The sequence below is a fragment of the Lissotriton helveticus genome, chromosome 4_1 (assembly GCF_964261635.1).
Source record: "Lissotriton helveticus chromosome 4_1, aLisHel1.1, whole genome shotgun sequence".
Lineage (NCBI taxonomy): Eukaryota > Metazoa > Chordata > Amphibia > Caudata > Salamandridae > Lissotriton > Lissotriton helveticus.
Window position 1 is genome coordinate 314491039 of NC_136063.1, and position 24395 is coordinate 314515433.

The following is a 24395-nucleotide window of genomic DNA, read 5'->3' on the forward strand; positions in this document are numbered from 1 at the left end:
TTACCAACATTTCAGAAATGGTTACCAAACACTATTTAATGTATGCCTCTTCATGTCCATTAGCGGGGTTGGGCTGCTTGCTTTCTGAATGGGGCACCTATTCATTGTTTTGTGGGGTGTTTCAAGGACTCCTATTATGTTGCTGTGAGGATTGATTGTCCCTTTTGGCTAGGATAATTTGCAACTATTTTCCAAGGATCTCCATTTTCTGTTAGTGGAACAGTGTGTGTGGGGGGTTATGTTCCACATGCAAAGACAGCCTTCATATCTCATTGCACTAAAAGCATCCCTTCTTATCATTTACAAAGGCCTGAGAATCTTGCTCTCATTCTGATGTTTAGGGTGGTTTACTTGAAATGTGCTTCTTCCGTCTACCTTGTCTCCTCCACAGTTCTCTTTTAGTATCTCCTAGGCATCCCTCACCCTCTCCATCCTTCTCTAGTCTGCCTCTGGCACTATGTGTGGGTTTGGAAGCCCAAATGTACTAAGTGGCTTCAATTTCTGCTCAAGTCTTGTATATTCTCCTGGTACCCTCGTGCATACATCGCTACTGCTTAGGAAGAGTTCTAAGCTTTGTATTTGGGTGAGGATGTGCCGCCCTGGATCTGTTGTCTCAGACCAATGCACTTCATTGCTCACCTCTCTGTCTCTGGGCCGACCCGGCCAGCTCACTTCTCTCATCTTTGCACTTCAGGATGGCTCCAATGTTGTCTTCCAGTGTGGCATACAAATGGGTGGGGCACAGAGCATCTTGGAGCCTGTCCTGCATCATCGCCATCTTGGTGGACGTCCCATATTTTTTAAATGCATACGTCTGTGTAGCAATGATATCTTCATCGGATGCTCTGAGTATTAAAATGGGACACTTTTCTCTCTCAAATATCTGATATCCACAGATCATATTGATTTCAAAACCACGTTTTCTCAGGTTTAAATGTATTGTAACATACTTTTCAGTGCTTCAATTCATTGGTCTGATTTGATGATCACTATGCTTCAATTTTCAAATTTCTTGATGCAGAAAACCAAATTTCACACCTGACAATCAACATACAATGTTAATCGCTGAACAGAACGTTATCTTCAAAATTATATGATGAGCACCAATTCTTTGCCCTGATAAATTTTGGACCCAATGGTCCTTCTTTAGATGTACGCCTGAACACATAAATACATGTGTTTCATAACATTTTCTGGAAGGATCAACAAAGGTTGTTGTATTGGAATCTCCACATTGGGGGATCTGGTGGCATATGGGGAACTTAAATCCTACCAAACCCTGGCGACGGAGTATGGCCTCCGTCCCACACAGTTCCTTAAATATGCGCAATTGCGCCATGCGTGGGGGGCTGAACTGGTGCTCTCCTCTCCCTTGCTGGAGTATGCCCCATTAGAAGGGCGTCTTTTACAGGAACAGGTACCTAACATGCTGGTATCCCTGACGTACAAGACCCTGAATAATAACACACCTGATGGGATGGGGAGACTGAGAACAGCCTGGGAACAAGACGTTGGCGAGATGTACACAGTAGACTGGGAGGTAGCCCTAATGCACCACAGGGAGGTGGTGATAAAATCACGGCTACGACTCATCCAATACGAGATACTACACAGGGCTTACTATGATGGGGTCAGGCTACACCGCATGGGACGAGCCAGTGATTCTTGCTGCCTTAGCTGTAGACACCCGCAGGGGCACTTCTACCATATCATATGGGAGTGCCCTATAATCCACACTTACTGGACACAGATACTAGGAGAATTGAGTGATATGTTGGAGACTGAGCTTACTATGGAACCTAAGTTCCATAGTATAGCTAGGAATATCCAACAATGTGGCTTTGAGCCACCCACACCTGATCTTCACTATGCTAGCCCTGGTGGTGTCGAAGAGGGACGTAGCCAGGGGGTGGGGTGCGCTGTCACCGCCCCGGGTGGAGGAATGGAGATGGGGTATGGATCGGTATATGGAGGCGGAAAGGGTCACTTATAAGGCTAGAGGCTTTCCCCGAAAATTCTGAAGAGTATGGGGAAAGTGGAGAACATATCATGGCCTTGACGGGGGTTGGGTTCTGATTGATGTGCTACGGGTCCTGCTGGATTGGGCCGTGTTCCGGGGTGTTGAGGGGTGGCCTGGGGGCCCCGGACTCGAAGGGGGCTCCTGGCTGTTTAATGAACTATGCAAACAGATGTACTGTAGGCGGGTGTTGGATCTTGATATGCTGATGATTTTCATATTGTTACTATGGAAGGTTTGTGGGGGGTCGGGGGAGCGCAGAGGTGTATGGTTATTCGCTTGTGACGTGCCAGCTGTGTTTCTGTTGGTTAAAAATGCAAATAAAAATATATTTAAAAAAAAGGTTGTTGTAACCAAATGGTGTCAACTCCTCACCACTAGTGTGCACAGCATGTGAACAAACTCAACTCCACCAAGTGAAAAAATAAACAAAGCAGGACTTATTTACACCATTACCATGATAATGCAACTCCAATCTGTGAAACTGCAATTCCCCATAGAACATGTACCAAAAACATCATCACAGCATGTATTGTGTCTGTTTACGCACTTGCATAAACCTCTGTTCCACTATGCCTTGTCCTGTGCAGTAAGTGCACCTGCAAGATAAAAAGAATGAAATATTATCCAAACTGAAAAAGTAGGTTCATCTTGTTTCGTTTTTCCTTAATCCTTGATGAAAGCCACGCTTTCTGTGAGGTGCAGACTGATAACTCATCCGTGTACCTTGTTTGACATAATTGTCCACCATTAGTGTGTACCAAATTCAAACGTGATACGTGCACCATGTGATAATTTTCCCCCAATCAAAATGTGTGCAAGTGTGATGGCCTTCTTAAAATGGTTGTGTGATTGTACATACTTCATCGTCACACATTGAAACAATCATAGAAAATTTTCAAATACTGGCACCATCATACCAAATAAAATGTCATACTCCTATTGTAAACACTGTTCTAAGCATTACAATGTGTACCCACTATACATGTTCAACAACAATGTGGTTTTGAACACAAATCCTTTCAGAACATATTATATCAAATAACAGCCAAATCAACAAAATACCCCCAAAACATTACAGAAGACAATTCTACCATTCATCCCTCTTGGTTGCTGGGTGCTTAATCGTGTAATACACTTGAATTCTCAATGCAGCAGATGTTTATATATCTCAGGGTGACTTTTCCATGATTTTTAAAACTTGAAATCAGAGTTGGCAAATGTTATGTTTGTGTGACTGTGCTGGATTTTAAATTGTTTCTAATGTTGCTTTTTGTACTCATTTATGCAAGTTTTGATTTTCCTTTCAGTTTTACCGACATACAACATCCTACAAGGGCATTTCACAGAATATATGCATTTCTTGGTATTCCATGTAGCAGAATGTTTCAAAACAATGCATTGTCCTGTCGTGGGATGTGTCGCCACATTTCCTTCAATTACGTTATTGCAATGCACGCAGTAATTACATTTCCTTGTGCTTTTCCCAGGATTAGTAGATTCCACACTGGTGCTCATTAAAATGTTCTTGATGTTATGAGACCTCTGGTATGCAAACATTGGTTTGTCCAGAGATTGTCTGTTTAGAACACACCCACAGCATTATGTGGCTTCTTGTGCTGTGATTGTGTGGGCTCTATCTAGCCACAGAGCTGTGTGTGTTGTCTAGCATGTATATTGCCTCATGGCTCTAGAATAAATACAGATTTGGGTTCTGAGGAAGTTTGTCGTGTGGGATGATGTGGAGGCTACATTAGTGATATTGTGTACGTTGATTGATGATTTCTGTGTCTATTGTTGTTCAGGAGTCTGCAGTTTGTGGTGTGCATGTGTCTTGGGTTCCCTTCTTGGTACAGTTGGTTTTGAATGTGACAAGTTCCCCAGGGGAAAAAAAGACACTTTACCCTATTATAATATTATATATGATATTGATGAGCTGCCTGAACACGTTTCTGCTGGGCTACACAAATGTTCAAAGACCAACAACTCTATGAAGAAATTGACAAAAACATTGTGATTGCCCACTGCTTAATTAGGAAAATAACATGATACATCCCCCTGGTGTTCTCCTTGTATTTCTGTGGAGTTTTCGTGGAATACTTCACTTCCACTGGGACATAGTCAATGGCATTTTTGAATATTTTCCGACCAGAAGAAATAATCTGTGTGTCGTATCTGTGTCATCGCACTCTAACCTATTTTTGTTCTGTTATTGTAGTTTTGTTCGTCCTCCTTTGATCATCTTCTCCGTTGATGGCTTTCGTGCCTCCTATATGAAGAAAGGCGGCAAGGTTATGCCAAACATTGAGAAGCTAAGTATGTATTAGTTATAATTAGCATTATTTTTGTTCTCATTTGCACTTTCAGCATCTATCTAAACATCTTATTCCATGTGGCATTTTTAGAATAATTACTGATTGTAACTGCATGTGGGTTTATGTTTAATTATTTTGTTTCTCTCAAAGACACTCATGGGAATTGTCTCCATAGCCAGTTTATAATCAGTACTGGGTCTTGAGTCCTTTTGCAACCTATTGGGTTTAGAGGGACACATTTGTTAATGGTGCAACCAAACTTAAATAATGACTAATGAGGAATACAAATTTGTTTTTTAAGTAGAGTTTGCTATCATATTTATGTTTGTAATACTGTTGTAAATGTCATGCATTACTATTACCCACTTGGCATTAGTAACACAGCCATGGTTTGCATTTGCGATTTGCAGGTCCCATAAGGTTTCACTAGGCCATTTTAAATGACAAGAGGAGATGCACTTGCCATAGACATTATCGTTTCACTTGAATCTACCTGTAGTAGAGCACTGGCTCATCCACTTTTTAAAAGTTGGCCACAGGCCATGGCTATATTTGTCCTTAACCTTATCACCTATAACTATAGTGTAGTACATAATTACTCGTTACTGATGTTAACTAACAAACTTGTCGTCATGAAGGACTTACCAACCTATATGAAAGTTAACACCCTTGCTACAGAATGAAAATATCATAGTATAGATAGATACTCTGTAGATGTGGTCCAGGCATTTGTCTTTAATTGTTTTTTAGGAGTGTATCTTGTGACATCACTAATTGCTCCAGATCAAGTCTCCCAATGTAGGAATAAGACCTGACCTTTACCCATTCAAGAAGCCCATGTTATTTTTCCAATTTACTGTGTTGTACACATATATCTTCAAGTACTTGACTCACACGTATCCCTATCCCATCCCTTGACTACCCTCACTCCCAAATTCCACACTGACCTTTGACTGTTCCACATTACCATCTGTGTTCCAATCTAGTGTGAAAAATAACGTGTTAAAGGTCATTCTTATCCCCCTGGTCTCATCAAACTATGTCTTTACTTTTATTTTAAATAACATGAACACAAAACGAGTAACATGAGCCCAACCTCCCTTATGTACACACATCCACACCCAAGACACCAGCATCGATTTTTGAAACCAAAGCTGTCAGAAATGTGGTAAATCTATGGCATCCTTTAACATTTCACATTCTGCTGTAGTATCAGTAATGCATCCTTCAAAGGAAATTGCAGAGGTATTTGCTATTTATTTATTATTTGGTATTTTAGTATTTAACTGACGAAATAGTTAATTAAAAAGTTTGTTCCACTCCTTGTCCCGACCAATCGTATGTGATTCAAGTTCATCATTATTTTCTGTTTACAAATCGATCTTCAAGAATCACGAGAGAAGCGGAACATCTTCTTAATTTCTTTTATTGTGAACCCCAAGCTTAAATAGTTTTCAGTGGTCTTAGGGCATTGTAGAAAGTTTGGGAGCTCTAGGCATTCCATGATCCAATATTCTACCTTCAGAACATAGTGCATCCTGTATGCAAATTATCATTACTTCCATCCTTCAGAGAATGGAGTGGCAACAAGCGCAGCTGACTTGCTTTACATTTCTTCATTGTGGCTGTGAAAGGCGGTTGAATTTTCCAATTTCCACAGATTTTTGAGTGGGAGCCTGTTCTATCTTTCAAATATCCATCAATTAGTTCAGGTGATAGCGAGGCAAGTCAAATCTAAGTTTGGCATCTACAGCGTTTGTTAGTCTTCACCAGCACAGCATTGCTCTTGAGTGCTTGTGGAATATATCATCCCAAAATTTCCTTATATTCGCCTTTTTAAAGCAGCTTTTGTCAGTAGTACCTACTTACTTGGACTAGTGTTTTTATCGAAGATGATGTGCTTGGACCACCAAAACCTGCTCAATTCTTAAGCACTTGCAAGAGATAAGGCTTGTTTGTGCATCACATAACTTCTGAGCTAGCACAGAACTGATCATTATGAAGTAGTGTCACTGGTAATAATATTGTCATTTAAGCAACAGCACATACAGCAGTGGAGTCTCCTATGCATTTCCTTGTTATTTTGCACTCGCCTGGCATCTGCTTCTTTAACGTTTAAGTGTTTTCTTATATTTGTTTTTTAAGCCTTTTCTTTAAACTTCATGTGGGTTCTTTAGAGTCAAAGGTCATATGATATCCACAGTTCCAAGGCATGTGATGTTGTCATGTCTTCTACCTCTATAGTATTATATCCATGGTTTCCAGATGGGCTCTGATATTCCCCAATGAACAGTTGCTCTTGGTCAGGGATGGACCATCTTCTTCAAATGCTGGAATATCTTCCGTTTTTACTTTTATTTTGCATTCTTGGGTTAGTTGGAACCAAGATGTAATCCATTAGAAGTGATACTTGGTTTTATTTGCTCATCTAACTGTTAAAGGGAAGTTGGTTTAAATTCCACCGTAAACTAGCATCTGTTTTGTATACAGCATACTAATCACAAGTACAAAGTTATAAGCATTTCATAAAATTAGCAACTAAAATATGTTACTGCCATTCAGTTAAAACATGGTAAGAGTTATTGTAATTATACATGAATATATTTCTAAACGTATTTTGCTCTCTCACTTTTAGGATCTTGTGGAACACATTCACCTTATATGAGACCAGTGTACCCAACAAAGACATTCCCTAATTTGTATACCCTGGCAACAGTAAGAATTCTAAAATGACATGTTCTTATATATTTTAAAAGCAATATGGAGGTACTGTGAGAATGATGGTCCTATATTTTGGGTCTGGGCACTATGTGTATTAGAGAAACACATTGCTTATTTGAATATTTTGTTGATTCATATTTTCTTTCTTTATAAAGGGGTTATATCCTGAGTCACATGGAATTGTTGGCAATTCAATGCACGACCCTGTGTTTGATGCCAACTTCAGCCTTAGAGGGAGAGAGAAATTGAATCACAGATGGTGGGGAGGTCAACCAGTAAGTTTTGTTTGTATTGTACAAAAAAAGTCTGCAAAGGAAATGCACCTGTGAACAATTTGCAAGTTACTTTGCATCTGGTTGGTTTTCTGTGTATTAATAGGACCCTAAGTAGACACTTGTTTATATTGTTCAGAATAAGAAATTGTCCAGTACAACCAACATTGACAAATTAAAGCAAGGCTGTGTGAGCATTCTATGAGATATCCGACTTTGTGTAGTTTATTTGTGGTAAAGGTTAAAGCAACTACCCATTGGAGAAGCCTGGATCAAAAAACCTTCTCTGGAATCTCATTGTAGAATTCCCGATAAGCATGGGTTGAGAATGCCACATATTCCCGTTCGTTAACAACTTAAATGATATTGCTATAAACAGGCATGACATAAAAAACATTAATCAACAGAATGTATAGTACTAAAAACACTAATCAGCACTATGTATAGTGCAATGACCCAAAGATCTGATGCAGTGAAATAGCAAGAGTAAAACTTTGCCATATAATCATCACTGTAGGAACTTTTTTTAATGCATTTGATCATTTTTAGTTTCAAGAAGGTTGATATCGTGAACAAATTAGAGGCTGTCTATTAACAAATGTACTTGAACAAATTGCATTTCATTGTCTTGGACCCAACTCCTTTAACTTGTAAACATTGCAGTAGCTTCACAACTTTACTCATGCTCCGCACATTACCATGGGTTACTTTAACCACCTGTTTACCCTTTCTTACTACTCTCATTGGATCAGAAATCTTAGAAGATCCAGCTTTTTCAAGTCTTCCTTTTTAGGTCTCGCCTGAGCCAGTGCATGTGGTGCTCTGGCAAGACATTTAGTGAGTGGGCTTTAAAAAGCCGACCACAGCTTTTTGTGTGGCCTAGAGCGCGCGGTTATGCGCACAGTTACGAGCAGAGGCGCCATCTGGCTTTTCTCTCTCGTCATGGCTCATTCACTTTCACTTTTGCGGCCGTGTCGCTTTCAAGGCCGTGCGGCCCGCCCCCTTCACTTCTTAGTCATCCTCTCTGTCCCTTCTGTTCTCTGTGTGCTCCCTCTGGAGGCACACCCATGTTCTGTGCACTTCCACCCACCTCCCTTCATGCTATGTTGTACTTACCCATGCAACCACGCCTGATAGTTTGTTCGAAATAATGCTCTGCAATCGTAATGTGCACGGATAGTTTTTTCCCCATGTGCAGTTGCGCACAATAACACACTAGAGTCTGGTGGCTTCAAGTATTTGCCACTCTGTGGTATCAGTTGCTGCCCTCAGTGTCACCGTTGTGTTAAGACTCCTGTCACCGCTCCGGTTCTTGCGCCATGTGTACCCTCCTTCTCCTTTGCATACCCTCCCTCTCCTTTCCCTCCTGTGGGGACGGCATGCCTGAGCTCTGCGCGCCTCCACGCAGACGCCTCCCTGAGTGTGCAAGCTGCTCTTTCCCAGCTGGGGTAGTCTTTTTGTGCTCCCTCCCAACGTTTAAAGACATGATCTCTATATATGCTGCTTTGGCAGCTGGGAAAGAGCGAGCTGTGAAGCTCATACACAGCCCAGCGAGGCTACATGTGTGCCTCCCTCTATCATGCACCTGCTGGCATCTGACAGCAGTGGCTAGTCGGCTATGGTGATTCCCACAAGGCTGAAACTCGCTGTCATACTTTTAAAGGTGGAGGCAATTTGTGCCCCAATCGAGCGCTCAGTGTGTTGTCCATTACCCACTTGGCAGGCCGTGTTATTCCCCATGTGCAATACATACCTGTAAAGCATGATCTGTGTCATCCTGAGTGATCCTTGCCTGGAAGGGCCGGTCTCGGTTATCTTACCAATGCTTGATGTTCATCTGGAATTACTGTATTGTGTTTACAAATGTTCGCCTGCAAAACATGACGGATCTGTGATCTCCCTGCATACTGGCTCAGCCTGCAGGTGACTGTCTCCTCCCTTACTTGGCTACATGTAAGGGCTACTCAGAGTGTCTCATTCAGGATCATCGTGGTGCTCTTTCCTGATCATGCTCTCTTAGTTTTGCCTCCCACCTGTTCATGCTGTTAGGTGTTTACATCCCACATGTCTGCGAGAGTTGTCTGTACATTTTATTTGTGCGCATACTGCGTGAGGTGTGACGTCGCTATTCATACATTGTGCTTGCTTTGATAATGTTGTATGTGTTTTTTGTTTTTAGCCGCGTAAAATTTGTTTCGCCGATACCATGGATTTTATAATCCTAGTTCTTATCTGGTTTTGATTGTAACAAACACCTGGATGAATTGACTTACATTTGTCGTCCTCCTTAACCTATTTTATTAATTGCAATGGTTGTACTTAACTGCTCAGATAAAGATTTTTCACTCATCTATATTTTGCTTGCTCTGATCTCCATCCTTGTGGGCGATCTTACTTTGATCCATCGGTTACATGCTGTATGTGCATACCCACACAAGCTCCAGACATGATGCACAAACTCACAATTAGCATTGGCATGGCCTGTCTGTACCCGTCGTTTAGCTCATGTGAGGGGGTGACCCAGCGCCTTGAGACCCTGACGGGTGCATAGTTGTGCTTTACCAACTCTTGATGGATTGATATGTCTGTGCCACTTCAATCATTCATACACACACCCTCTTTGTACGGTGCTCATGCTGGAGATGCACAGTCTAATAGTTCTGTGCGCCCTATACACCTAGCCCAAATAAAGTCTCTGTGCAGAGCAGTTCAGTTTTTAAGCTGAGAATGTTCACAGCCCTGGAAGATGTTCTCTGGGCCCTCCCTGCAGTCATCCCCTCGCCCTTAAATGCACATCTTTTGTGAATATCATTCAGGGTAAGCTGTTATGGTGCTTGCCTGTTGGGATGGTTTGTCCATGCTCCTAGTGCATGTGTTCGCTGCCAGGGAATGCTTGTGCTCACCTGCAAGGGATGTCCTGTCCACTCTTCCGATCCATAAGCCCTGCTGCAACAGATTGTTTAGTTGTACAAAAAATGGATATATTCATGTGCAGTGGATGGTTAGTGGGTTTTTAAACCCTTCATGGTGTTGCATATCTGCTCATCTTGCTTGGTGCTCACCTGCATTATTACCTGTTCTGGTTGTTCCGCCTATGCAAGGTGGCTGCATTGTTTATTACCCTTGCTGCAGGCGGTCTGTCTGAGTCAAGCATGATGTTTGCACAGCCATGAGTTTTCTGCTTGCGTTATAATTTGGGAAACACACATTGGTTTACCTCATCCTGAGTGCTTGCTTGCATTAGCCTCTCGCTTACCTCATCTATTGGCCTTCTATGTCTCTCATTTTATTAATGTCCTATTTCCCTCACCTTTCCCATTATTTTATTTCTTTCTCTCTACAATGCTCTCTACCTCTTCTACTCCATCTATCACTCCCTTTGCTTTCATCTCTCTTTCTATCTCCTTCACTGTTTCCGTTCACACTCTCTGCTTCCATTGTCTTGCTAGTTTAATACATCTGTCTTACCTCTGTCTCTCTCTCCCCATTTCACCATTCTCTACTTCTCCCTCGCCCTTCCTCTGTATTAGCCTCACCTCTCTACCTCACCTGCACCTCTTTTCTCTCTACTTCTCATATCTTTCTATTTTTCATCCCACCGGCTCTACCTGCCTCTCTGCCTCGCTACTTTGTTTACCTCACCTGTCATTCTGTGCTTCACCTTTCTATTTGTGCTATCTCATTATAACTCACCTCTCTTACTATCTTATTTCTCTCTGGTCCTTAACCCTCGGGTTGGCACCTTTCTTACCAGCCTACTTTTAAAACTGCATGCCAGGCCTCTAAAATCAAGCATTGGCATAGCCAATAGGTCTCGCCTTTGGGACCTTATACTTTTTTAGCCATGCAACAGTTGATGTTATTGCACCAAGGATATTGTGCTGCATAACTAAATACTTATAAGGTCCCAAAAAGCGAGACCTAGTGGGATATGCCAATGCTGGTTTACCATGGCTTCTTTTATTGCAGCTGGCTTTCCTTATTGAGTTAACTCACCTTGCCGAGACTGATGCAGCCTCTCTAACCATTGACTTATCATGAACTGTCACAATCTGTTCCACCCACAATATCAATCATCCACATCTGTTTCAAATTACACACTGCCACCATACTCCTCATCAATTCAAATGGTGATTTCTCTACAATATATCTGCAAAGTAACTCCCTTATAGATTAATCTTTCCCACTAGCCAAGTTTAAATGTGTGCTTTCTTTTAGTACCTTTATCCACCTTTCCACAATGACGTTACTCTAGGGATTGTATACAAAAGTGCAAAAATGCTCAATGCATTGGCCTGACAGAAACATTTTCATTTCCACTAGCGTTAATTGCACTCTATCAGTCACAACACTTTTTAGGAAACGCTCTTTCAAATTCGTCTTTCACAAAAGCCATAATGTTTTTCAATGTGAGCTGACTCGCAATTTTTAGTTTTGGCAGTTTCAACAGTTGTTTGATCAAAAATATTCAAAATACCTGGCTTTTATATAAGCACATTGGATCAGCAATATTCAATGAGATTTTTACTCGATCCTCCCTGCTCTGGACAATGGCAACTTAATATAATACACCATCTGATTTGTCATTCTTAGCACACTCAGTTCTTGTCTTCAATATTTCTGTCTGCACAAGGCCACCAAAAGTCACACCCTACTTTCCTTTTCATGCTGCTGATGCCTGGATGCCCTTCATGGGCCATGCTCAATATGGTTTGCCTCAAACCTTCCATAACAACCAACTCCTAACCTCACATTAGCACACCGTCTTTTTCAGATAAAAAAATAGATTTTGTTGAGCCATTTTGTTCTCATATACTCTAAACTTATCTCGATCTCTGTGTTCTAATGCATACTTCTTCCATTCTGCCTCTGTGATGAACCGACTATAAACCTCGATTCTACCCTTTCTAAGTCTGAATCTTCAATTCTAACATTGTATAGCTCCTTGACAGGAAGTCATGATACACAGTACCAGCTCTTTGCTGGCTCTGGGTATATATTCCACATGAAAGTGTAACTCCTGTAATTTTTATTGCTGTTTAGCCATGCCGGATGTTGCTTTCCTACATCTTTGTTGTGAACAGCTCTACAAATAAATAATGATCAATCCTTACTCTGATCCTTGTTCCATAAACATATTTCCTAAAGTACTCTGTACTCCACCAACAAGCTAATGTTTCCTTTTCTAATGTAGAGTAGCTCAGTTCAGTTCGGCACCTCTCAGTAGTCTGGATGCATAAGCTGTAGTTGTCACTTTCCTATACTGGTTTTGTAATGATACCTTGCCTAAGGCTACATTGCTGGCATCTCCATCATTGAATAACACTTGGTGTCAAATAGTATTAATACTGGAGCCCTATCAGTAGTTCTTTTTATATTGTCAAATTCAGACCTAGATGCATTATTCCATATACATTTTTAATTATTTTTTCATTAGCTCTCTCATGTATTTTATTCGATCATAAAACAGGGCAATATGTTTGGCATAGTACTCAGCTAAAACTCATGCTGATATTTGTCCTTTGGTTCTGGAGCTTTTTTGGTGGCTTGAACACATCTACGGTTTAGGGTAATACCATTTCCCTCTTGCTGTGGGCAAAATAATCTACAGATGCCATTTCGAATTTGCGTTTATCTTTCATTGATGTCAGTTTATTATTTTCCAACATTGTTAACACTTTAAAAAGAGTTTCAGTATGTTATTTATTTGTTTTACCAATAACTGATATGCCATCTTGGAAGTATAATACCTTTTTGACGCCCCTAAACAATTTTGTGTACAGTTCTTTGGAACATTATGGTGGGTGAAATTAGCCCAAATGGCATCCTTTTATAGCAAAAATCTGTTCTGATATAATGAACATACTGGAATCAAAATGGAATGCAATCCGGAGATATGCACTAGATAAATCCACAGAAGGAAGTACAGTGACCCACATTTCTAACTTTGTTTATGTATGCCGCAGCTACATCTTTAAGAATAATTTTATAGGCAAAATTCTTTAACAGACCCAGCTTTGAAGACAATACCTTTGTAAACAACTCTTCTCTTTCTAAAACCTTGTTGACAGGAACTTCAGTATTCAATCATCGTATCCTAGCACATATCAGGGTGATTTGGATTAAGGCTTATAATAAGATCCGTCTGCTGTGGCCATCCCAATAATCATCATCCTTATTTGGCAACATATCTTTGTTTCAATAGTATTTCCCTTGTACACCAGTGTTGTAGTAGTGTCCTAGGGCATATGTTGGGTTGTTGCCATAATGTGGAAAAGATGATCCACAGACGTCCTGTAGGTTAAATGATTTATTGTTACTACAGGTACTCCGGAAATGCCACATCCTCAGCGGCTGCACGATAGTAACAACCATGCAATTACAACTCAGCCCAACATTCTAGTTTGGTACTCTATGTTCTAAGGTTAACATTCTGCCCTCAACCTACATAGGCAGCATACCACACACCTTACCCCCATTAAACTTGACAACAATAGATAAGCATTGGAACATTAACATTGCAATCCATAACAAAACAAAAGCATGATATATACTAATAAAACAATGCAATAGATATGTCAACGAAGACAAAGAACACTCTACAAAGTATTAAGTAGGGATCAAAGCACTTAAAGTTAGAAATGAAATTTGTGTGTTCCCCAAAGAACAGTAGCTATCAAGAGTTTAGGAGAGCGCCAATATGGTGACCTACTTCAAACAAAATCTTTCAAGTGTTTGGGATGAAACATCACACACCCACCTCTTGTTAAATCAGAAGAGATATGCTTCTCACTCCCTATACCCACAAGATCTTTGGGGCCCTTTAGGACAACCGCCACCCTGCTCACATTCAATATATGATTATCACTTAATTTGACAGTGTTGTGAAATAATTAAATCACTTTGAAAGGCACAGAAAATTTGTAAGAGCTCCCTTTTTGAGGAAGCCTCAACCTCACCATATCTCCTACCTTTACCTTGGTGGAAGAAACAGTGTGTCTCGCATCAAAGTTGAGTTTGTGCTTTTCCACCTTCTCATCATGAACCACCTCCCATTAACTTGTGTTTGAGTTGTTGCCCACATCTTTACACTTCACTCCAGGTTCTTGACCCCTAAACAACTCAAACAGCATCTTGTTAGTGATAGTATGGGCAGTGAGTTGATACAGGTTCTCCCTTTCAACAACCTCCAGTCTGTGTTATGAAACATTGCTATTTGTATAGACTCATTCAAGACCCTGTTTAACCTCTCCACCATCCTGTTAGTCCAGGAGTGTTAGAACACTTTTTGTGTCTGATACCACGCTCAGGCAAAAAAGCTTCCATTTTCTTGGAAATCAACTGGATGGTATTATCTATCAAAATGCCATTGGGTTTACCTTCCCTATTGAAATTATCATCAAGGAATTCAGTCATTTTCCATGATTCTATGCCTTGAGGAGCGCAAATCTCTGGCCAACTTGAATAAATGCCAATCAAGACTAAAACCTAATACTGCCCAGCCTTACATGTCACCGAACCCAATATATCCAGAGCCACTTCCTGCCAGGCTTTCACAGGTCTTCCTCTCACAATCAAAGGTTGAACCCTGGTCTTCCACACCTTGTCAGTATAGATGCACTCCAAACAATCCCATACAGCTCTCTAAACCTGCACGTCAGTCCCAGGCCACCAGAATTACAATCTAATTCTTTTGTTATTTTTGGATATCCCTCGGTGCCCCAAACTGGACGATCTTTCCTGCTCTTGCTTTAGAGGCACTAAATGCGTTCCCCTCCAGAGGAGGCCATCCTTTATAGAAAGTTCATCACCTACATTCCAATACTTCTGGACATCCTCGCACATAACTTTCATACAAGGCCAGCAACTTAACATCTGCTTCGTAACCCCCTGTAACACCACGTCTCCACCAAAACTCTTTCCAAACTTCTTCACTTATTCACCCGTTCAGTAACTTCACAAACCCTTACTGTCCTCGAAGTCCCACAGGTCTCCCTTTGGATCACCCTCACCCTCTGTTTGAGCAGAAACAAGCCGTTACAAACAGTCTACCACCTAGTTCTCAGTCCCTGGAATATAGTCTACCCTGAAGTCATACTCCTGTAACGCAACCACCTACATACAAATGTGAGTGGAAGTGTCATCCAAACCCTTCTTAGAGAATACCTCTTTTAGGGGTTTGTGATCAGACCTGACCACAGAGGTTCCCACCCCAGATTAACTTCTTGAGCTTCCTGATAGCCCAGTAGATCCAAAGAGCTTCCTTCTCAATCACAGAGTACTGATTTTCAGGGCAAGCCCTGGAGAGAAACATGGTATACTCCCTTTCCTCAATGACTTGTTTCAAGACTGAACCTAATCCTTTGGCACCGGCATCCGTAACCAGGATGGATTGCCTTCTGTTATCATAACTTTGCACAGCGGGTGCATTGCGTAGAGCATTCTTGACATCTTGAAATTCAGAGGTGCAGCGATCACACCAAGCAAATTTGACACCCTTCTTCCAGAGTGTTCTCAAGGTTTAGGTGCAACTAGCAAGCCCTGGCAAAAATTCATTATAATACTCTGCCATACCCACAAAGGTGACAAGGTTGGCTTTACAATTAGAAGTGGGAAGTTCATCAGTGACCCTTATCAGATGATTCTTGGATCTGACGCCATCCTTTGTAAGCTCTTATTCTCCATCATGGTAAGGCCCCTCTCTTTTAACCTACTCAAAACCTGCTTGGCCTTGTTGTCATGACCCCCTTGAGTTGTGCCAAATACTAAGATGTCAACTTGCTAAATCTTCACCCCCAGAACACCACCCAAAACATCTTCCATGGCCCTCTGAAACACGGAGGCCATTGAGTTTAGCTCAAAGGGTAGCCTCATGAAATGGAACATGCCAAAGGAAGTAATAAGAGGTAAGATTCATGGAGTCCTCATCTAATTTATGTGATGCTATTCCGCTCCGAAGTCAGGGGTTGAAAAAACACAGCTGCATCATTGAGCGACCCAAGCATTTAGGCAATGTTATGAAGCGGATACTTATTAGCAACAACTTTCTTATTTCGGCCCCTTGAATCCTCACAGATCCTTATAAGGCCAGAAACTTTGCGTGCGAGAGTAGGTGCAAGCCATTCAGTCGCCTCTGTTGAAATTGTGATGCCCTCACTCCTCAACTTATTGAGCTCAGAAAGCATTGCATCACGCAGGGCTAAAGGCCCGCCCGCCCTTTGCAGGACACTGGTACAGCCCCATCTTTGAGTACACTCTTCTGAGTGTAGTCACTGAGACAACCTAATGTATCACTAAAGACATCTCCAAACTCACTGCGCAAAGATGCATTCACAGCATCATTCTCTCTCTCTGCAACATGAACGCCCACCTCAGATTTTGGCGTCTGCACCACTTTCAGAATATTGATGGGTTTGCCACATGGCTCGAGCAAAATTTCGAGATCACTTTGATTGACCAAACTTATGATGCTATCTCCTTGATTACATGTAAACATTCCCCACACTTAAATAGCCTTTATACTCCAGCTCTCCCCTAAAATGTCCCAAGTTTTATTGACTGACCACCATAAGCTAGTTGCTTTGTCGGGCCTTGGCAACTGAACTTTCCCTTCAAGTTTCCCCAGATAAAACATTTTCAGGGCCGGAAAGATCTTACTGACCATTGACTGACACGTTATGAATGGGTCCTTTGTTTTTGTGATGATCGATTTGCCACACTACCTCACCACAGTGCAATTTGTCATATTCACAGGCCCAGTCACTACTCTCATCAAACCCCACCTCCTTCACACTTTTGTTTTTTTAGATGATTTGCAGTACTTAGCCAAGTGACCGGTTTTGCCACAACTGTGACACTTAAAACCGAAAAGGCTGCTCAAGACTTATTTGCCAGGTGTTTCTGGTCCAGGGAAGGCATGGCTTGGCAGTTCGGGCTGGTCTGTTCCCATGAGGCACAGGGTCAGACTGATTTGCATATGGCCATGTCTGAACTGGGGTGGCAGAGTGGGCTAAAGAACGGTGATGGATTAAACCCATATCTGTTGACTGGGTGTGAGTGTTTGATTGGTTCAGATGCTCCGTCCATCACCACCCCCTTTTGTACCGCTTTGTTCGCCATAAGTTGGCAGGGTATGCTCAGACGTGAGTTCCTTGCTCACTTTGCCACTGGATTCAAGCAAGCCTGGCTGAAGACGGCTGTAATGCCAGAAACTGGTCCTAGGAAGCTTGTTTCCGGTCCAGGGAAGGCATGGCTTGGCAGTTCGGACTGGACGGTTCCCATGAGGCACAGGGTCAGACTGATTTGCATATGGCCATGTCTGAACTGGGGTGGCAGAGTGGGCTAAAAAACGGTGATGGATTAAACCCAGATCTATTGACTGGGTGTGAGTGTTTGATTGGTTCAGATGCTCCGTCCATCACCACCCCCTTTTGTACCGCTTCCACACCAAAAGCACTTCCCTGTAAACGCCTTCCTGTTGTCAACAGAGCAGGAATTGTATAATTATTTTGATGAATTGTCCAACATTTTGTTCTCTTCTCAGGACTTCTCAGGACAACTACATCGTTATCCTTCTTCGGTACTTGTACATAGGCCAGAGAATGTTCGATACGCTTGGCAACCAACAGTACCTCATCTCATTTAGAATTGTCCTTCTGCCTCAGGTCATCTTTTATCTTCTCTACGTTACATTAATCTAACATAAACTGATCACATATTCACTCTTCCAGTAAGCCTTCAAACTTGACAGTAGTCCATGACATAATACACAACTGACCACTTACCCTTTGCACATGCCTGCTGAAATGGTAGAGCTCCAAGATGGTACCTACTTTTGTTAGGTGGTGCTTATCCAAATTAGCTAAACATATCTCAAATTCATTTAGGTTATCCGATTCAGTACCAGTTAGGCCAGGCAAATATTAGAATACCTCTTGGCCATCAGGTCCCAAGCAATGCTGCAACAAGGAAGTCTTCCTCTTGGCCCTCCGTGAGACGCCACACACACGTGCGCAATGCATGAAGACCTTTTTCCTATTAACCCACCTAGTAGGTGGCTCTCCAGGAGCTTGAGCACCTTTGGCTACAGCTTCTGGCAGGAGCCGCAATCTTCAGAGTAGCTTCAGAAAGGTGGAGGAGTAACATTCTGCATTGTCACGAGTAAAATAGCTCTTGAATGCCAAAATGTGAACCTATGGCAAAATAACAGAGACCGGTGTGCGACTACCACACCTGAGACTAAAGAGTGGTGCACCGTCCAAGTGTGTCATTTGCACCAGAAATCCCCCTAAAAGGAAAATGCACAGCAACATCAGGCATAAAAACAAAATATCTAAATATCAAAGATTCAATCATGAGCACACCATGTAAGCAGTAAACAAAAAGTCAACATGTAAAATGTTCATAATGTTATGCTGAAATGGTATGCATAGCCCCTCTGGTGCACCTGCATGTGGAAAATATGAGAAAAAGGATTCTCAGCGATCAAAAAAATAATCCAGAAATGACATGCAGAGATTTTTTCTAGAAAGGTGTACATATCACCGCATGAAGACCTTTGCAAAAGGAAGCCTCAAATAATCTGCATGTTTGGTGGCACGCAAAATGGTATGCAAAAATGGTGTGCATATCACCATGAGAAATAAATTGTAGCTGTAAGCAAAGTCCAAAAGCAATGTGCAAGGTATGCATCTCACTGCTTAAATAATTTAGTTAAGGGCAGCCTAATCTGCCTTGAGTATGCAGTAGCGTAGAGAACAAAACGGGCATGCTCGCTGCCTCTACGACCTGGAAGCTCAGGCGCATCTGCTTGATGTCATTCCCTTAGTGACGGTTGCCTTGACAATGTGAACAAACATGAGCTCGCCCCAGCAATAAAGAGACAGACACGCACATGCAATGACGTGCCAGCGTATTTCTTGACAGCTCCTATGTGATGCGCGAGGCTCTGTAGGACGAGCAAAGGCCAGAGACAGTAGCGCGAGCCGACTCTCTGATGAAAGAAGTGCTGGAGATGGGTCACAAGAGTGGGTAAGCAACTGCCTCCACCAAAGTTTGCAGGAGAGCCGAAATATATAAATAAAGGATATCCCCTTATTGTTCAGGGACAAAGCATGCACATGTCCCGATTTGAGTGTGTTGAGACGTTTCCTATTAAACATGCAGTTACACCACCAAACTTGCCGAACAAACAAACAAAATGGTGCATCCTTCTTCTTCTCATAAACTTTATATATTTCTCAAATAAATTCTTCTGAAACCTTCCTATATCTTGCTTCACTTCGCTTAGATGACCAGCAGAACTTACATTAATGGAGCCTTCACTCTTCTATATATCGGTTTGTTCTTACACAATCTTTCATAGTGACCATTTACTTAAGAATATCTATATATCTAACTAATCACTGGACAAGATTTATCACTAGATGTGTGTCCAGGTAAACCAGATATGAATTACAATTTTTTAGAAGTCTTGACCAGTATATTGTTAGATAGTATATTGGACTCGCACCCATGCTTTTACTGAGCACTTCTTGTTTAATAAATTGCCCAATTTCTGCACAATTATGAATCAACTGCATCTTGCCAAGTTTCATTTCTTCAAACTGATGTGCAAAATCAATAGCTCTTCTGTTAAATCATAGACTAAGAGTAACTTTTCTTGAAGTTTTGAATTGTTAGTCTAATGTATCATTTGATCGTGTAAAGTGCCATCATTACATTTGACAGCTAAAACCCTAAATCCCTTCACAAAAGCGTCAGTTAATCCATTAGGCAGTTCTACTTCATGTATTCTTTTCGTGAAATAATGATCTAGTAGCTTTATTACTGTATTGACAAAATCATCTTCTTCATCTACTGCCAAGACCAGATGGTGGATGTTTAAGTACTCTTCCCCCCTTCTTGTACTAAACCGTGTTTTAAAATACCAAATTTCTATTAATCAATGAAAATATATCCACCAATTGCTTCCAAATAGACTCAAAAGCCTTCCTTCTGCTGTGCCTATTCCATTGTTGGTTCTCCTGGGTTTTATGAGAACGATATTGGAGCTGTATTCCCTTTCATTTTAACTAAATATATTGACAATTAAGGCATGTATTTATCATTGTAATGTTGTGTGGCGTTTTAGGCTCCGGGTGAATTTTCCCGATTCATGCCCTTATATAGGTACAATTCACATTGCCCATATATAGGCATAGAAATCAAGCCCTTATTTAGACATAGCCCATGCAGACCAAATACAGGCATGGCTACTTCCACCCGTACCAAACTTCACAACGATTTCTTGGAAAATCGGCTTAAGCAGTTAGGGAACTTCCCCTTGCTTGAATATTGATTTGTCCAATAACTCATGTACTTTGCAAAGAACGACTATTCCCTAGGGGTTCTTTCCTGACGCTATTATGCCTGACTTTATGTCAAACTATGGCATTACTAGACACCTTCAAGGTATAAATATGCCTTCACTTGCTCTAGCAAGACACAGTGGTTCAGAGCAGTTTGACTATCTACTTGCCCGACGCAGCTCGCTACAGCAAGTGCCAAAGGAAGCCGACACTCCAGCTGATGCACTGATCAAGAAGCGGTCTCTTCTCCTGCCGAGAATCCAGCTCCATTGTTTCCAAGCTCCCCTTGCGGGGTGTTGGGAAATCGAGTCCCGAGACAGAGATACCAGACCTCCTTCATTCTAACTAAGGTATGGAGCTGATTAGAACCTAGAGAAATCTTGGATAGATTATTGGCAAAGAAAACTAAACCTATGCTACACAATAATTACTTCTTCCTAGACGTAGGTTAGGTGCATTGGGGTAGGCGTATTTTAGAAACACCAGTTGAGTATTTTAGTAATTGTTATTTATGTATGTATTTTTATGGGTTAGAAACCATACAATGCTCTTATAGTTTTATTTTATAATATTGTTCTCGCTGTACGCCTTATACTTTGCAGCCTGCATTACGATTGTAGCAGTTCACTTTTTTTGCTTGAGAAAGAAGACTGTTCAATAAACCTTTTTATTGAAAACGCCAGTCTCTCTATTTCTCTGCAACTCTGTTGAAACGAAGCATGCACGATTTACTGAGTGAAATACTTATCTATTGTTTCCACGACTCTAGAGATATATTTCTTATTCTTGGGAAACAAAGTTGTCATGTTTATGCGGTTGTCAGAAACGAATCCCTTCTTGTGAATTCAAGGAACATTTCTAGTGACCTCTGAGCTAGCTGGCACTCACTATTAAGTTTAATATATTCAGTGTGAGACCTAATCGACCTTAGTCCTACGTCTAAACTATAGGATATATTATTCCAATGCGCAGAGCCTATTGGGAATATAGGAACTACACTACATGGCGTCTAATTTAACGCTAGATACTCAGTCCTGCTTTTCTCATTGACCACTTTTTCCCGTAAATTCTCCAATAGACGTCTGGAGTGGGTAAAAGGATAAAATATCCGCCATAACTGAGTAGGGCGAAAATCCTATATATTAGTTTTTGGTTTGTTCAACGTTGAAGGATACAATGTTCCAAAATATTGTGCACCTTATCTTTGTTTCCTTGAAATTTGCTCTGCAAACTTTCAGCCAACAAAATGACTGAAAACGAGGATGGCAATAATGCCGTACCAGGTCTTGACGTTACAGGTTTCAGAGATACCGATGTGGATGCTATAATCATCCCAGATAATTTAAGGAAAGCCATCACTGTAAAACTTATAACAAATGGCCTATCATCAAGAGGTGGTAGGGTAATTTCATGTATTTCATGAGAAACACAGAATTCTAACAATCTGTTTACCAATGGGGATCGCACCACACCTGGAGGACTGCGACACTTGGGGTACAGTCTTTGCTGCAATCTACACCAAAACACATGGTGTTCCATCTATGTTGGTAATACCAGACGTCCTGAAACAGATTCAAAATCAGAATAAAAAAGGGGTCAGAGCCTGCTTTGAATCTAGGTATGAAATTACTGAAAGATTTCAAACATGTCTCAACAATAATATTAGCTAATATTAAAGGTGAAGCAGCATCCGTGGCGATTCGCTGAAAGCTAAGGGAATTTGATGTAACAGAGCAACCACAAGAACTGGCCAGAATAATTGAAAAATCCTATGAAGAACTAGGTAGAGACAGTTTGGGTGGTAAACCAATGAAACCCCAACTGACAAAGTCCTGAAAAAGTATTTATAAAAACACTCTTACTCTTCCAAAAAAGAAGTGGGGGAAAACTAAAACTTCTAAAGAGAAGCGTTCTCAATCCAGAGGTAGGTCTCCTCAAAAGGAGCCCTCTGAAAAGAGGTATAACCTCAGGAACAGGGATAATTTAAGAAAACCTGACAGATATCAAGATACTGAAACACGTTCCTCTCGTACCATTCCAGACTTCATCACAGAAATCCGAAAGAAGAGTACGGTCAGAACACAAGGAAAAACGCGTGAAGTCTAAAGACGATCAACCCGTTCCAAAAAATAAGAAAATTCAATTCGCCAAAAAGAAGGTAGCCGGTCTAAAAATCAGACATGCCGAGGATCTTGAGGACACAACTCAAGAACTGGTGGGCTCAATCGATGTTGGACAGCGCAGCAGAAGTCACCATAGCTCGCAAGATCTTGAAGGATCTTCTGGAGACAGTGGACTTGAATGAGCACATCCAAGTTGAAACTGCAGATACCAGGGGTAGTGTCCCACACAAGTTATATGAAGTAATACTCCGGATGGAGGGGGACATGACTAGAAAAATAAGAGCACTCTTTTGGGAAAAGGTCTCAGGGTAATGACATTCTTCAAGCTGAACAAGACTGGCCACCTGAATTTGTCAGGGAGTGCCCACATGGCGAAGACATCATTATGCCAACCTTCTCTAATCATATTCCAATTAATAAAAAATACACCTATGCCAGGAAATATGCAGTAGCCCAGGCTCCTGCATTATACAAAAATCATGTAGGATGGGATGAGGATTCTCCTCACCATAAAATCCAATTAAAAAATCAACCAACTGCGCAAAGGCAGTATCCAGTTAAGGAAGAAGCTAAAAAACAGGTCAGGGAGATATTAGATCAACTTGAATACTAAGGGGTGATTGAAACATGCACCTCGCCAACGAACAATCCTTTGTTTCCTGTCTCCAAATCAGACAATATTTATCGTCTAGTATTGGATTAGAGACATTTAAATTCTTGTTGCAAAACTTTTGCAGTAAAAAATGCACACAGTGCAGCACTAATGAATAACATTGTGCGTATAAAAACATAAAACCACATTAGATATTTCTAACGCTTTCTTCTGTCAAAACATTGCACCGGAAAGTAGGTATTTGACCACTTTCTCAATTATGGGGACACAGCATCACTTCTGTCGTCTCCCCCAGGGATTCAAGAATAGTCCAGGGTTATTTTCAGCCAGAGTAACAGAGTTACTACAAACGTATGATGATGAGGCACTATCATATGTGGATGACATTTATCTAACAGACGATGACTTCGACAGGCACTTGAACAGAGTGAATACCATTATACTTGGATTCGCCTCTGGAGGGTACAAATTAAATTTTAAGAAATCCAGAATTGCCCGATGTACTGATCCAGAGTTACAGCCAGCAGTCTAGTGTTTCTTGTATGCCCTACACTAGACACCCACCCACCACTGATGTCACTGGTCAGGTGACACAGCTCTAATAAAAGGGGCCGAGCGCACGTGCTCGAGGCCAGTTGTACCAGTAGCTGACTGTGTCTGCGTCAGTCATTCTTAGCAATGAGGGCCCAGGGCCCCCAACATTACATTGGCGACGAGGCGGACGCTAGCCACGCGTGCCGCAGCTGAAGATCCCCGGGAAAGAAGAAGGGAAGTGCCCATGTGCAGGGCATTCCCCTGGGGAAGCGGCGCCGGCCGCTGAGAGGCCCGCAGGGCGTGTGCTGTGCCCCGGGCCTGAAAATCCATGAGGAGGTGCCTGGGAGTCCACCCCGCACCTCCATGCCCAGCACGTGCCCTCCGGCGTGAGGGGAAAGAAGAGCGGACCGACCGGAGCCCACCCGCGTCGGCCGCGAATGCGCCCCTGCCT

General features: G+C 41.7%; 1 protein-coding gene across 7 annotated transcripts in view; it reads left to right on the forward strand.

The window, feature by feature from the left end:
- The window catches only part of ENPP2 (ectonucleotide pyrophosphatase/phosphodiesterase 2), a 442632-nt gene that overhangs the window by 151505 nt on the left and 266732 nt on the right, over positions 1-24395 (forward strand). For all 7 annotated transcript variants that reach the window (XM_078686841.1, XM_078686846.1, XM_078686840.1 and 4 more), the window contains exons 6-8: positions 4236-4333; positions 6968-7047; positions 7209-7328. In XM_078686841.1, the coding sequence (XP_078542967.1) occupies positions 4236-4333; positions 6968-7047; positions 7209-7328 (298 nt within the window). The remainder of the gene's footprint in view (positions 1-4235; positions 4334-6967; positions 7048-7208; positions 7329-24395) is intronic.